At 42.6% G+C, this 16,598-nt stretch overlaps 1 protein-coding gene across 2 annotated transcripts in view; it reads left to right on the top strand.

Annotated features, from left to right (window-relative positions):
* The first annotated feature begins 1,192 nt into the window (after positions 1 to 1,192).
* The window catches only part of ACVRL1 (activin A receptor like type 1), a 28,040-nt gene continuing 12,634 nt past the window's right edge, over positions 1,193 to 16,598 (top strand). Inside the window, exons 1-6 of one of the 2 annotated variants that reach the window (XM_074270341.1) lie at positions 1,525 to 1,662; positions 11,687 to 11,753; positions 14,480 to 14,737; positions 15,173 to 15,384; positions 15,829 to 15,928; positions 16,353 to 16,499. In XM_074270341.1, coding sequence (XP_074126442.1) covers positions 11,711 to 11,753; positions 14,480 to 14,737; positions 15,173 to 15,384; positions 15,829 to 15,928; positions 16,353 to 16,499 — 760 coding nt within the window. In that variant the 5' untranslated portion in view covers positions 1,525 to 1,662; positions 11,687 to 11,710. Of the gene's footprint in view, positions 1,663 to 11,686; positions 11,754 to 14,479; positions 14,738 to 15,172; positions 15,385 to 15,828; positions 15,929 to 16,352; positions 16,500 to 16,598 lie in introns of both variants that reach the window. The other variant, XM_074270342.1, reaches the window with a different exon arrangement.

The following is a 16,598-nucleotide window of genomic DNA, read 5'->3' as shown; positions in this document are numbered from 1 at the left end:
CGGACTCAAGATGACAGCCCCTTTCCCTCCCTTCCCATTTCTGCCTCAGACATATGAGTATATTTCCTGGGTTTTAAGATCCCATTTCCCAACCTCCCTTAGGTCCCTGATCCCCTGTCTCCTGCCTGACTTAGATGGGAAGTTCTTCTACATATCTAATCTCAATCTCTGCCTCTGGCCTGCTTCCTCCATGGATATGAGGAACAGCTGGTCCTTCTGAGCAGTAAATCTTTGTAGACTTGGACACAGATTCTAATTCCTTTCCCCTTCCCTCAGAGGTCTGACTTTTAGCTCTTTCCCAAACTATTACCCAACAGAAGACTTAAACTAGGTCAGCTCTGGCTGATTAAAATAGAGAAGAGCAGAGACTCTTATCATCTCTTATCTCCCCACATCTAAATGTAGCTCTTTTCCTTCTAACCTCACAGCTTTTGCTTGTGGTACCTTTTGATACCCAGACCTTTTCCCATCATTATAAGGGGATAGCCCAATCCTATTTCATGTAGAGAGCTCCATATATTTTCCCCTCTTTATATGTTCTTGTGCTCCTTTGATGAACCCCTTTCCCAACAATGATGGCTGGCAGGGGCAATAGGAGTGGGTCCCAGGAAGCTCAATCTGATTCCTTCCTTCTGATTCCCCCCAAAATAGAACCTTTTTCTTCCAACAGATATGCATTAGCCCAGACTTAAATTCTTCCAACATCCTTGTGATACGACTTACTCTTTGGGGCCTGAGCTGCTTTTTCCAGAATCCCTTACTCCCACCCCCAGCCCTCTCACTATATAGCCTTAAGGAGAGAATAGAATAGAATCTACTTTATAAGAACCGAAAAGCAAGTTGGAGATGAAGTCCTTCCCGCTTTATAGGTTAAAGACCTTAAAGCACAGACAAGTGATTTCACTTGCCTAAGGTCACAGTGTCGAGGAGGCTCATTCCTTAAACCAAGATACTTCCTTTGAGTAGCAGGGGCTCTGGACCCCCACAACCTCCCTTGGAATGGCTAAGTCCTGTTGAATTGGTGATGATTTGCATTTAGTGACTCAAGCACCCAAGGCAAGAGACTTACAATATAGCTCGGCCCCCCCTCCCCCGCCCCCCCATCCCCATCCCCATCCCGGGGCAGGACCCGGGCTGGGCTGGGCTGGAGGGAGCAGCGGATGTGGGAGGTTTGTGGACGAGGCGCGGGGAGACCGGAGGGAACGGTCAGCTGGCGAGGAAGAGAGGGGAGGCGGCCCCATAAACAGAGAGAGCGAGCACTCCAAGTAAACGCATTTGGCAATAGGAAACGGTATATTAGAGGGGAGGGAGTGGCGGAGCAAGGCCAGGCAGGAAGAAGCTGGAAGAAGACACTTTACAGCTCCTGCCCACTTCCCAGATTGTCCCGAGTGCCGGCCAGACGAGCCAGCGCCCCCCGGGACCCGTTGGGGCGCGAGAGAGGATCGAGAGCATCCCCACTCTGTCCCCGGCCTCCAAGTGCCCCGGGACCCCAGCACTCGGCCAAGCGGCCCAGCATCTGCAGCGCAGTTTCGGAGGAGGAGGAGGAGGTGTCAGGGGCGGGGGAGGAGGAGAGAAGTTGGCCTGAGTCCACACCTCCCCCCCATCCCACGCCAGTCCCAGGGCTTCTAGCCCTGGGGCTACAGCCCAAGGCAGAGCTGGGAGGTGAGTCGGGGTCAGCCCTGGGGGCGTGAAGAGGGGCAAGAGTTTATTGCTTTCCCGGCTGGAAGCCCATATTGTGATTCCAGGATGGGATATCACTATTCCCAGAAAACCTCAGCCTTATAACTGGTATTCCTACAACTTCCCTTCCGTAGGCCTAAACCTGTAATTCCTAATCTAGAAGTTTGGTCCCTAACATATGGGAAGTCACTAGTGCAGTGATGTTGTTTAGATACCCACCGGGTCTGGAAATTCCAAGATCAATCTTCCCAACTGCTTAACTCACTCCCAAACCAGATTCTAGATTCCCCCTCCCTGGTTATTTACAGCAAGATGTTGATTTGCAGAGATAGATGGGCTTTTCCAGTGAGCAAAAGGCCCAGGCTCGGTATCATCAACTTGTCCTTTAAATGTCTGGTCTTTTCATCACACCATTTCCCTCACTTTTTTCAGTACTTTCAATAACATGTCCCAGTTCTAAAGTGTGTATAGTCTTTTCTGCATTGATTTAGTTCGATTTAACAATCTTTAAAGGCCTACTCTGTGCAAAGTGCAAAGGGTACAAAGTATTAATCCTTTTCTTTAGGAGTTTGCAATCTAAATCGGGAAAAATGGAAGAATAATTATATACAATCAACTATGATATAAGATAGTGTGAGATAACTGAAAGTAGAAGTTCAGGCAAGGTGTTATGAGACAAGGAGGTAAAAATCACCGTGGAGGTGGGGTGGGAATGGAGGTGGGCAGTTTTAGGGGAGATTTCTTGAAAGCGGTAGCTTTGAAAGAAGGGGTTTTTAAAAGACTGGAGATAGAAGTAGAAGTATTCTTTTCAGGCATGTGATATGATTAAGAGTAAAGGGATACAGATGAGAGCTAGCAAGTAGAGAATGGGAATGGAGGGTAGTCTCATGAAGAAGAGTATGAAATAAAGACATTTGATACTATATTATAGGCAGAGGTGCCTATTATATGAAAACCAGATTAAAATGTAATTGGGAAATGCTTAACAAAAATATAAAAATAATATACAATATAGATAATGCTAATGTGTGGTTTTCTAAGTCAACAGGGAGCCTTATGTATGATTTAGTAAACCCAGTTTCTCCAGGAGTTTAACATCACTTTGCAACAGAATGCCAGGGTTTTTATTTTATTTGGTAGGTAATGAGAGCTACTGAAAGTTAGCGGTCATTTTTGGACTGATTACTTCCTGAGAGCCTCAAAAAAAGCTGCAGGATCTTGTCAGGAGTTCCTTTCTGTTCCCTTGGTTGCAGAGGTTTTATGATATATCAAATCCCATGTGTGGGGGCAGAATCAAGTTGGTCTCTACCACAAGTGAAGATGATCCTTTCCTGGCCTGGGTGTTCTGGCCTCTTCTTGATCTTTGCCTCAGTTAGGTCTTCCCTTAGATTTCAGGGTCCTCCATTTGTTGTGTCCACACTTGACTCCATAACTCTAACCCCATAATCATCAACCCTTTTATTGCCAAAAGGAATAAAGATTCCTGACAGTCAGTCCTGACTCTGATACTATCTAGCTACGTGATTTTGATCAAATTGCCCTCTCTTAACCTCTATTAATGGGCAAATTAGGAAACAGTGATCTTAGTTCTAAATTCCATGTTTAAGTGGTCTTCTTTCAGAGACAGTCCTTTAGGGGACCAGAATCTCTGTCCTTCTTCCTGTGGCTTTCCTATAAACCCATTCTCTGCCATCTTTACTCCCACTCTCCCTGATTCTGTAGAAGACCAGCATCCACTGTGCAGACTGTCTAAAAGACTATCCTTTTCCTCAAGAGATAAGAATATATGCCTGGTTTGAACAATTTGATCTTCTTCTAAAAGCAGTTTAGGACTCTAAGCAGAGAAGAACATATAGATGCTACTTAGATGGAACATTTGTTTCTTTTTTTTTTTTTTCTGTTTAGTAATTATGCATACACAGTGACATATTGTGCTGTGAGGTTTTCACTTCTCTCAGTAGGTCCCTAACCCAGAACCCTCAGGACAATGGTAATCTGAAGAGAGGAAGAGACATGGATCATAATTGGATATACCCACATCTTGCACATTTTACCTCTGTTAACACCTCCCACATCTGAGCCTTTCTCTGCATTCCCATGGTCACACTCCCCTAGTAGAGGGCCCTCATCACCCCAAGATGATTGCAGCAGCCTTTTAACGAGGCTCTCTGCTTTCAATCTGTTCCTTTTTCCAATCTACCTTTCAAAGAGCTTGTAAAACCATCTTCCTAAAGTACAGGTCTTCACAGGTCTTATCCTTGCTCAGAAATCTTGAGAGGGTCCCTATTTCCTCTGGGATAAACACTAACTCCTCCAACAACCATTTCAGCCCTCCCTGCTCTGGCTGCAACATGCCTTTGTAGACGTCTCATATTACCGTCTTTTACTCATTGTATACTCAAGCCAAACTGGCCTGCTAGTATTCCCAAAATTCCATCTGCTGTCTTTGTGCCTTCCCACAGACCTTCCCCCATGTCTGGAATGTGTTCCCTCCTCTTTTTTGCTTCTCAGAATCCCTAGTTTCCTTAAGCCAGCCTAGTGTACTGGAAAGGCGGCTGTACTCCAATCCTACCTCAGTACCACGGGCTAATCATTTAACCTGGGTTAGACTTGATGACCTCAAAAGTCTCTTCCAGTCGTAAAGGTTTAGTCTGCCTGAAGAACTGAATTGGCATTGGATCTAAATTTTCCACGAACAACCCTCAACCTTCCCTTTTATGCTTTTAGCTATCCCGAGAAGCATCAGGGAATAATGGAAAAACTATTGGAATGTTGGTCAGAAACTTAGGATCCCATAAAGATTTTTACAAGGCATAGGTGTTCTGGTAATGTTTAACAACAGGCTAGTGTTTGTGTGTGTATGTGTGTGTTGAGGGAACAAAGGTATCCAGACACACTCCCCCCCCCCACACTTAATAATATTTCATTTTTTCCAGTGATGTAAAGGAAGTTTTCAACATTAATTTTTGTAATATTTTGAGTTCCAAAACTTTTCTTCCTCCCTTCCTTCCCTCCCCCGCACTCCCCAAGAAAGCAAGGAGTCTGATATAGGTTTATACATGTACAATCATTAAAACATATTTTCACATTAGCCATATTGTAAAAGAAAAAACGAACAAAAGTGAAAATAGTATGTTTTGATCTGTATTCAGTCTCCGTAGTTCTCTTTCTGGATGTGGATGGCATTTTCCATTACAACTCTTGGAATTCAGACATACTTTTACATTTAATCTACATTAGTAAGTTTTCTCCATCATTTTCTTAAACCTAAAAATCAACCAAATAATAAATCGCTCTGATTTGTAGCATTTGCCAATTATTAAGTGTGTTTACATTGAAATTTTAATAATTGACTCTCCCAAGAGGTACTAATTGGTTCAGTTCAGGTCCTATTTCTTACAGAAATTTTTTCCTAAGCACACTAGTTACTTCACTCCCCATCCTCAAAAGTTTTTGTACTAACTTATCTCTATTTGGCACTCTCAGTGTCTTAAACTTAGTAGACGGTTGATATATTTGATTTGATGATTGGTTTATGGTTGGGAAGGACTTTAGAGAGATTATCTAGTTTTATTCTCTCATTTTTGGATTCTTGCCCACTGAAAGTTCCTAGTCTGGACCAAGGGAGAAGGGACAGGCAAGAGAAGAGGTAACCCCAAGACTCAGAATTCTAACCTCTAATCATCAAACTGATTTTGAAGGAAAGTACAGGCCTTGTCTGATCTGACATTTCTAACAAATAAACTTTTGAAATGTCTTATCTCCATTTGACAGAGAAGAAATCTGAAGCTCAGAAAGCTTTTGTTCCTTATCTACTATTTAAGTGTCTGAATGCGGTCTTAAACCTCAACCTTCTAAGTGGAAGCCCAGTAGTCTTGCTACTGTGCCCCAGTGCTTCTGATTGTGACTAAAAGCACAAAAGGTTTGGAGAGAGAATGGTGGAAGATGATCATGGAAGACTTAGACCCAGTCCCCATTCATCCCTTCAGGCAGATTAAACCTACATACAAGTGACTGGGCTTTTGGCTTTTAGAGGTATGGAATGTTTTAAAAAGAATCTCAGTTCTCAGTGCCTCTGGTTGAAGTTCCAGGGATGGGAAGAAGAGTAGTTTGGAATGTGGCTGAAGGATTAGATATTCAGGCCTGGTCTTGTCTGGTCCATTTCACTTATATAGTCACTGAAATAGACCTTTTCCTTTTTAGCTTTTGGCAAAAGACTAGTCTGAGCTTGGTAGCCTTCTTTTGAGATCTACTTTAAATCTCTCAGGATCATAAATATCATAAATTCCCATGATTATAATATCCCTTCTCCCCCAATGTGCAGCCTAAATAAGATGATAAATATAAAGCACTTTGCAAATTTAAAAGTGCTATGTAAAGACAAGGTATTGTTATTGTTCATCATCATTATTATTTTATTATTATAATTAGCCTCAAGTCTGGTGATGACTTTATTCTCTGAGCCTTCTACTGCACTCCTGCTGAGCTCAGGCTTGTTGATAGAACAATACATAGGTACTCCAGTAAATATTTAACAACCATGTTGGAAAGGGAAGGGAAAAGCATGGGTTATGGAAGAATAGTGCTTCTTACATTTATAAAACTTTTCTCACTTCAACGTCAGGACACAGTCGTGCAAATATAGCTATCATCACTTTATAACCGAGCAAAGTAGGGCTCAGGAAAGGAACGTGACTTATTCAGACTCATATGGCCAATAATTGTTCAAGTCGGCATCCTAACCTAGGGCTTCTGACTTTGATTTAGTGTTTTTTCTACTGGGAACATCCACCCCCAGAGACCTTTGCTGGGCAGTTTGAACAACTTTTATACATGCACACAAGCACAGAGACACATATGCTACATATAAGCCCATATTGGTACATATGTGAAATACCTAGAGATATACCCATAGCCCTAATCATTATTACATATCCACACATACCCTAATATCAGTCAGTATCAGGCTACATCCCACTTCCTGCCTTAACCCTCCCACTTCCATTCCCTAATCTTCCCTCGAAGCTTTTGACTCGCCCACCTGCCGAGTCCCAGCTCTGCATTTACTAGCAGGGGGCTGTAAGCAAATGACTTCTCATCTGTAATTATATATTCCCCTGGAAAATAAGGGAGCTCATCCAGGTGACATCTAACATCCCTTCTAGTGATAATAATCTATGGCTCTATCTTCTCCCAAATTCCTCTTCCTCTCCCCAGCTGTCCCTAGAGAAAGGCACTAATTCTGGGGAAATAACACCTACCCCAGGTAGATGAGGGCCCTTTTCTTCTAGATGAAATCTGTTCCTTGAATCTGTTCTCAGAGAACATAATGATAAGAAAAGGGAAGTCTAACTGAAAATGAAGGTATGACTCTAGGTTCCATTTCCTCCTCTATAGCTGCTGGCCTGAGGTGGGGGTGGGGTGAGGCCTGGAGGAAACAGAGGTCCCCAGCACACTCAGGAAGACTGGAATTGTCCCCAGTGGGAGAAGTATCTGCTATATTCAGGGTTATCCTGCCTCATTTCATTCCCGGTGCAGGAGGACCCCTCTCTTCCTATAGACAGAGGAAATCCTCTTCTATTGCTTGAGACCTCTAGGTCACCCCAGGATACACCTGGAATTACTTCAAAGAAAACCTTTCTCCCCCTCAAATCTTCATACTTCTACTTTCAGTCTCAGTCCATAATTATAATTCATCACGCATTACTTTGTTTAGTTATCAATAAGATCTCATTGATACCTCTAGGAGACATTGTGGTATAGTATAAAGACTACGGTTTTTGAGGGCAGAGAATCTGGGATCAAACCCTGACTCTGCTTCTTATTGTCACATCCCTTTCCATCTCCTGGCTTCAGTTTCCACATCCGAAAATTGTTGGGGTTGGAATAGCTGGCTGCTAAAGTCCTTTCAAGATCTAAATCCCATGACTTAACAGCTCAGTGATGCAGTGGGAGTATTGTCTCCCTTTTAAAGGTGAGGACACTGAGATAATGATAAAATTGGTCAATTAATAATTAATCAATCATTCAACAATTATTGAGGACTTACTGTATACTTGACATTGTGCTAAGTCCTGGGGATACAAAAAAAGGTAAAAGACAACCCCTGCCCTCGAGGAATTTACAATCTAACTGGAGAGATAACAAGCTAACAAGTATATACAAAGGGAACTATATTTAGTATAAAAAGGAAATAATTAATCTGGGCTGGGGAGGGGGAGGACACTGGAATTAAGAGTTAGGAAAGACATTCTGTAGAACACGGGATTTTATTTGAGACTTTAAGGAAACAAACATTTATTAAGGGCCTACTATGTATGACCTAGCCAGGGTAAGCATTCCACCATTTTGTTGTCCTTATTATTCAGTCGTTTTCAGTTGTGATCTTTATTTGAGGTTTTCTTGGCAGAGATACGGGAAGGACAGGATTGTCCATTTTTAATCCAGCTCATTTTACAGACGAGGAAACTGAGGCAAACAGGATTAACTGACTTGCCTAGAGTTACAAAGCTAGTCTTCCTGCCTCCAGGTCCATTATGCCCAAGATTGCAAGATGCTGTGCTCTATTCATGTTTTCTTGCCATAGGCATTTTATTTTATTATATTCAGTATGTAACAAACACTAAATAAACTGGATGTTTCCATACACATACTAGAACAGAATAAGGAGGATCATAAATGAAACTATAAATCTCTATTATTTACATACAGTTTATCTTTCTTTTTAAGTATATTATAAATTCAACCTGTAACTTTGAAGACATTTTGATGACATTTTGTGGTTGTTCAGTCACTTCTGACTATTTGTGACTCCTTTTGGGGTTTTCTTGGCAAAGATACTGGAGTGGTTTGTCATTTCCTTTTCCAGCTCATTTTATAGATGAGGAAACAGAGGCAAACAATATTAATTGACTTGTCCAGGGTCACACAGTAAGTATCTGAGGACAGATTTGAACTCATGAAAATGAGTCTTCCAGACTCTAAGCTTGGTGTTCTATATACTGACTCACCTCACTGTCCATTGATTACATTGGTATGCCACAAATATTGTTTAGTCATTTCTCAGTAAGTGGGTATGCCCTTTGTTTCCATTTATTTGTTGCTATAAAAAGGATAACTATAAACAATTTTGGTTTATTTTTAAATTTTTCTAAAAATATTTTTTAAAAAGCAATTTCTTTTCTTTTTAGGAGGCATAAATGATATTCTAGATCCTACTGGATCAAATGGTAGTCATAAGTTATTGACTTTGGATCCCATTCCGACTTGCTTTCCAAAATGACTAGACCAACTTATAGTTGCACCAAGAATACATACCTATTTTGTTGTTGTTTGTTTGTTTTGAGGCAACAAGGTTAGGTGACTTGACCATGGTCGCATAGTTAAAAATGTCAGGTGTCTGAGGCCAGATTGGAACTCAGGTTCTCTTGACTCTACGGTCCAGTGCTCTATCCATTGTGCCATCTAGCTGACCTTAGGATACCTGTTTCCTATAGTCCCTCTAAATTTGCCATATTCCTCTTTTGTCATCTTTGACAACTTGATCAGAGTGAGGTAGCACCTTTGAGCTGTTTCATTTTAATATATGGAATATCAATTATTGGGACATTTTTCATTAAGTTGTTTATTGCTTGGATTTCTTCCTTCAAAAAATCTTCATTCATATCCTTTAACCAGTTCTCTCTAGGGGAATGACTTTTGACATTCAGCAGTTAATAAGCTAACTGGGAACTGGGAAGGGATGGCAAGTTAAAGCCAGAGCTGGGGACTTCAGGTTAAAACATGCTTCACCATTCTAGCTGGGGTCACACTGTTTCACTTCTCTCTCCCTTAGCAAGGACTCCTCTTCCCCCTCATTCTCTTCCTACAATAAGTAAAGAAGCTTTTTCTAAAGATCACAAGTGGAGAGGAGTCAACAGAGTCTGTGTAGTAAACAATATACCTTAACACTCAAGTATCTGAAATGGGCTAGGAGCAGGACCAAGAATGGTTTCCTTTCATGATTTCTTCTTTTAAAAAAAATTATTTTATTTTTTTCTGGTTATACATGTACATTTTTTAATTAAAGCTTTTTATTTTTAAAACATATGCATGGATAATTTTTCAACATTGACCCTTGCAAAACCTTGTGTTCCAAATTTTTTCCCTCCCCCCCACCTTCCCCTAGATGACAAGTAATTCATTATATGTTAAATATGTTAAAATATGTGTTAAATCCAATATATGTATACATACTTATACAATTATCTTGCTGCACAAGAAAGATCAGATCAAAAAGGAAAAAATGAGAAAGAAAACAAAATGCAAGCAAAGAACAACAAAAAAAGTGAAAGTGCTATGTTGTGATCCACACTCAGTTCCCACAGTCCTCTCTCTGAGTGTAAATAGCTCTCTTCATCATAAGATAATTGAAACTGGCTTCCATCATCTCATTGTTAAAAAGAGCCAAGTCTGTCAGAACTGATCATTGTATAATCTTGTTTTTGCCATTTTAAAATACACATTTCTTTATGAATTATGTTGGGAGAGAAAAATCAGAACAAAAGGAAAAAACTAATAGAGGAGAAAAAAAGAAAAAGAAAAAAATTGAACCTAGCATGTCTTGATTTGCATTCAATCATCATAGTTCTCTTTCTGGATGCAGATGACATTTCCTATCCAAGGTCTACTTTCCTTGACTTTTGATGTCAGCCCTCTATCTTGGGCAAATCACATAGACTCCCAAAGCTTCTTCAATTATAAAATGAAAATGGACCTGAGATCTGTCCCCTGATTTCGGATCCTGACAGGTCTCCCAAAGGCCCAGGCTCTGATTTCTCACCCTCATTCACAAGATCATATGATTGAAAGCTGGAAGAGACCACATCCTCTTTTTCCACATGAGGAAATTGAGATCCAAAGAGCTTTCTCACGCTCACCCAGGTAGTAAATTGCAGTTGAGATTTAAACACAGATCCTTTAATTTTTCTATTGCATATAAAAGGGATTGAATGGGGAGTCAGAAGATGTAGTAGTGTGACTTTGGTCAAGTTACTTCCCCTCCTCTCTGGGCCTTGGTTTATTTCTTTGTCAAATGAAGGATTAGACAAGATGATCTCTAAGATTTTTCTCACCTTAATGTTCTCTGATGAGAGTGGGAATGGGGATAGCTGTCCTCAGGCCAACCTTGCTATAGGCCTCCAGGGACCTGTTCCATCCAAGGAATGTGGCTAGAGGCCTTCCCCCCACCCCACAATTGCTTTCGTGACTCCTCTGTGCTCTATCCAGACCCCAATCTAAACAATCTTGATTCCTGTTCCCAGCCTGGCTGGACGGTGAATGGCAGGAAGTGGAGACAGTCGCTTGTTTATGCTTCAGGCCGCCAGGGCTGGGAGGGGTGGGGAAGAAGGTGGTACTGGGGGGGGGGGCAGTGAGGAAGGGGGGAAAGAGCAAGGGTAGATGATCAGGCAAGAGCAAAGGGATTGGGCTGGAAAGGGGTGCTTGAAAAGCAGCAAGGGGGTCATGTAGGGTAAACACACCCAGACAGGAGAAAAATGGTGGGCCAAAGAGAACTAAGAAATGACTTTTGTATTCCTCAAAATGCCCTGCTTCTGACTTTTACCAAGCTAGTGGCTGGAGCATAAGAGGATGGGGTGCTTTCATAAGCTCTGAGTCACTGATAGTGCATCTCCTCCCCTCCCCCCCCCCCCATGTACACCCTTTACTCCTCCCAGGCGATTTGGTTTCCATTGGGGAAGTTGGCCCGGACTTCCCTTACAAAGCCACTCCCCAGAGTGAGCTGCCTGGGAAGGGAGGAGGATAACACCCCCCCCAACTCCACCCCATGCAAAAAAAAACCAAAAAACCCAACCCAACAAAACACACCACTCACATTCACAACTCCAGGGGATTCTGAGTGAGAAGGACATTTTAGGGGCTCCATGTAGGACTGGATGTACGGTCAGTGTCTGAGGTCCCTGCAGGAAGAATAAGATCTGCCCACCCTTCTTCCTTATTCCTCATCTAGGAGGAGGTCCTGAGTCCCCCTGGGATGGACCTGCTCGTGTTGCTGCTGGCTCTGGGCCTGGCTGATGGTGAGTTTCTATGAGGTGGGGGAGTAGGATCTTGAAACCCATCTAGGACTAAGACAGAAAGGAGGATTGGAGGGAGGCCCAGGAGCCCTTAAGTAGGATCTAAGGATGCTGCTTCAACTTTGTCTTGACATGTTGGCCAGATTGGGGGATTAAGGCCAGGAGGAGAGAATATCTTGTAGGAATCATGAAGAGGCAGCCAAATGGGATAGGTTGGTAGAATGAAGGACAGGTGGATGGGTAACTAAAAGTGGAGAGATAGAGAATAAATGATAAAGCAGAAGGAAGAGGATGTAGATGGGTACAAGGAAATGCTCTAGAATGCTTTGAGAAAGAAAAGGAGATAGGGCACTCAGCTGAATCCCAGAGCCCCCTTTTTTTAGTCTCAACTAATCCTGTATTGTTGGATCCAGTGAAATGAATAATCTTGCTCTCTCCTAGCTGCTTCCAGCTTCATTTGGGCAGAGGCAGGTTTGTGATCAAGAGGGCTAATAACTTAGGATTCAAGGCAGAAAGGAACTTAAAGATCATCCAGTCACAGAATCACAGAATTTTAGATCCCAAAGCAATTGGCTATAAAAAGCTATTATTTAAATTTAAAGAAAAGAGGAGCATTATTGCTCTTGAAAAAGAAAGAAAGAAAGAAAGAAAGAAAGAAAGAAAGAAAGAAAGAAAGAAAGAAAGAAAGAAAGAAAGAAAGAAAGAAAGAAAGAAAGAAAGAAAGAAAGAAAGAAAGGAAGAAAGAAAGAGAGAGAGAGAGAGAGAGAAAGAAAGAAAGAAAGAAAGAAAGAAAGAAAGAAAGAAAGAAAGAAAGAAAGAGAGAGAGAAAGAAAGAGAGAAAGAAAGAAAGGTAGAAAGAAAGGTAGAAAGAAGGAAAGAGAGAGAGAAAGAGAGAAAGAAAGAAAGAAAGAAAGAAAAAAGAAAGAAAGAAAGAAAGAAAAAACTGGTTTCTCTCATTTTATAGATAATAATAACAGCCCATATGAGCATCAGAAAGACATGGGTTCGAATTCCACTTCTAACATATACTCATTGTATGATATCTTGTGAAATCTTAAGGTGCCACCAGAAAACTTTCTAAGGCTCAGAACTGAAGAACAGATACAGATCTGTATTGGTAGAACCAAGTTCTCACTGGATCATCTTCTGCCAATGAAGTCAGAGGTCTCATCCACCAAAAACAACTCTTTTCTTTATGGAGCTTAAAAGTTTGAAAAACACTTTCCTCATAAAGCTATACATCTCTTTAAGGTTGTTAGTGCAAATAGTAATTATCCTATTTTCAGATTAAGGAAATCAAGGTTCATAATATGGAAGTCACATAGCTACAAAAGCAGGATTAGAATCTAGATCTCTTGCCTCCCGGTTTTCTACTCATTTTACTATCTTTGTTGCATTTTTCTTTAATCTATATGCTTTTGATTTTTTTTTCTTAACCCTTACCATGTTACAGTCAAAATCTGAGAGGAAGTATTTTTGTTCCCTGCCAGGCCAGGATTTCTCTTTCATTTTGGACACCCCACTGGCCAGAAAAGGGCTAGGATCCATTACCAGAGACTAAAGCTCCAGTGACTTTGGGGGCTGCAAGTCTACTTGATATTGAATAAGCCATTCTAAAAAGTAGCCTGGGGTTCAATTATGAGTACAGGACCACAGTCCTCCTAGACCCATCTTTACAGTTAGAATTAAAGTAGATGAGAGAGGTGATGGGAGAGGATACCTGAGAGAGTAAATGAGACATGAAGTAGATAGAAGAAAGACAATGCAGATGTGATGAGTAGTGGAGGAAACTTGGAATAGAATAAATGAGGGAACAGATTAGATGGAAAATGATGGAGTGAAAGAATTTGAGGAGATAAGGATAGACAAGAGGAATGAAGGCAAAAATGGAAGCCAAGGACATGAATGTGGGAAAAAGCCTTCACCTAGCTCTTTTAGGATTCCTCAGCCTTTTCTCCTTGCCACCTGAGTCAAACTTAATCCCATGGAGGGCGATTAGAGGAGTAAGGTTGTTTGATCTAATTGTTGGGAAACAGCTTTAACCCTGGCTCTGACTATTTTGTATGGGACTTCGGGGGAAAGAGGGGCAAGGGAAGCGACTATGAGACTCGTAAAGATCTGGGTGGGACTAGCAGAGCTCATGAGGTAGTAGTGAAAAACAGATGCCATTCATTCCTTTTTCTCCTCTCCTTCCCCCCCAAGGTTGTGCTAGCAATATTAAGCTAAATGTAATGGAGATGGTTGGTAAATGGGGGTAGGAAACACCCTTAAAAGCCTAAGGTAGGTGCTAAATTACTAAAAACCAGAGTGAGACTCCATAGTGACTGACTATGCCTCAGAGACTTAAGGACAACCATGATAGAATGTGGGAGCTGGAATCAGAGGATCTGGGTTCAAATCCTGACTCAAATATTGTTCGTGTGAGTCAGTCTATTCTCTGAGTCTCGTTTCTCTCTTCTGTTTAATGGAGAAGACTATATTGCCTCTAAGGTCTTTCAAAGTATACATGCAGGATATGATAGGACCTGTCTTGGAGCTACAGGCACAGGATATGAGGTATATTGATAGAAATGCATTATAATAGGGCAGCCCTTGTTGCAGCCGTTGGTTCTGAGCCCCTCTGCTATGGGAGCCTGGGACCAGTCTTGGAAGGCATATGTTGGAGTCTCCCTTGTTGTGAGTTGTCATTCCAAGTCCCTGAGTTGTCCTTCTGTCCTTCTGTCTGTCAGGTGGTTCTACGATGTCCTCACCCAACTCTCTCTTGACCTGTGCCTGTGAGAACTTCAACTGCAAGGGATCTTCAACCTGCCAGGGGTCTTGGTGCACTGTGTGGCTGATAAAAGAGCCAGGAGAACAACCCCGAGAGTACCGGGGCTGCAGTAACTACCACTACGAAGAGACGTGTCTGGGACTGCCCACTGAGGCCTTTGCCCATCGTTGCTGCTCCGAACCTCTCTGCAACCTCAACATCACCCTGAAGTTAGCAAGTGCGGGTCTCATCTTCTGCCCACATTCCTGGGCATTGTCATCCTTCCTACCCAGCTAGCATCTTTGCTCCCTTTGACCTGATTTCCCTTATATACACATCACACCCTGTCCATCTAACTAACTCAGTTGGCCTATTCAGTCCAGATACACCAATTCAAAGCTCTCACCGTCACTGGTTTCTATGGGTCCCCTGGGAGTGGGAAGGAGGTAGGCCACCCATATTAATTCTGTCTCCATCTTGGGCTTAGGGTCAGGTAAATTTTTCTCCCAAAGAGATAAAATAAAGTCTATAATCGCTTTACGTATACCCAATTTAGACTTTACAGAGCCCGGTGGACAAAAGATTATTAAAATGGAGTAGGGTCTTGACTTATCCCCTGGGGAATGAGTTCCTTACAGAAAGTGGATCTCAGTTGTTTCTCCACTTTCACCAGCCACATCAGCCACACCAGAGGAACCCCATCGAACTAACCAACTGCCACTGATTTTGGGCCCTGGGCTGGCTCTGCTGATCCTCCTGGGGCTGGGGGCCCTGGGTCTGTGGCACCTCAGTCGAAGGCGTGAGAAACAAAGAGCCTTGCACAGTGACCTGGGAGAATCCAGCCTCATCCTGAAGGCATCGGAGCTGGGGGACAGCACACTGGGGGTGAGGGCCTCAGAGTTTCAAGGATGTACAGAAAGGGGAGAGAGGGTATCAGCGAAGGAGTTACAAGACAGGGAGAAAGAAGCAGGGAAATAAATGGCTGGAAATATTGACAAAACAAAAAGAGATAGAAATGAACACAGAGATTGATAAAGAAAGAGGGTCACAAATCACAAAGACAGATAGAGAAGTCAGACATACAGAGAGAGAGAGAGCTATGTACTTTGTAGTCCATCATGAGCCCAAACTTTGCTGGAAATGCCCAGAAAAGAGAAAGATGGGGGAAAAATCACAAAGACAGATAGAGAAGTCAGACATACAGAGACAGACAGCTATGTGCTTTGTAGTCCATCATGAGCCTAAACTTGGCTGGAAACTCCCAGAAAAGAGAAAGATGGGGAAAAAAGTCAAGCTTTTCTCTTACACTTTTTCCTTGCTCGACCCCAGGATCTTCTGGACAGTGACTGCACTACAGGCAGTGGTTCTGGCCTTCCCTTCCTGGTCCAGCGGACAGTAGCTCGGCAAATTGCTCTGGTGGAGTGTGTGGGTGAGCTGGGGAGGGAGAAAGGAGTTAAATATATAGCACCTTATGTGCATCAGGGCAGGAGATGAGGGAAGTGATGTCCTGTATGTTGGAGGGGAGAGGAGGCCATGCTCTGGTGAGAGGGAGGAAAAAGAGGGGTCACTCTATGTGTGGGTATTGGGGGTGGCATGGGAAGGGACCATTCTATGGTGGGAAAATCTAGAGAAGAAGGCAAGAGAGAGGTTATCCTGTGGGTTCTTAGGAGAATGGGATGAGGAGATTTACCAGCTATGATTAGACTCTGAGGCTGATTGAAGGTCTGAAATATAATCAGGGTTGGATCCTATGGATACAGGATAGGCATCTGGGGGAGGATCTGTTCAAGGATAGAGCTGCCCTATGCAGGAGACTCTCCCTTCCATCTTCCTTTCTTATATTCCTTTTACAGGCAAGGGCCGCTATGGGGAAGTGTGGAGAGGCTTGTGGCATGGTGAAAGTGTGGCTGTTAAAATCTTCTCCTCCAGAGATGAGCAGTCCTGGTTCCGGGAGACCGAAATCTACAACACAGTGCTACTTAGACATGACAATGTTCTTGGTGAGCCCACTGGGCCAGCCCCAGCACTATCTCCACAAAACACACACATGCGTGGGCTCATGGGCATGTGCACACAGGTTCATGGACATATGCGTGCAC

Source organism: Sminthopsis crassicaudata, chromosome 5, assembly GCF_048593235.1.
Source record: "Sminthopsis crassicaudata isolate SCR6 chromosome 5, ASM4859323v1, whole genome shotgun sequence".
Classification (NCBI taxonomy): domain Eukaryota; kingdom Metazoa; phylum Chordata; class Mammalia; order Dasyuromorphia; family Dasyuridae; genus Sminthopsis; species Sminthopsis crassicaudata.
This window is presented reverse-complemented; position numbering and strand designations above follow the sequence as displayed.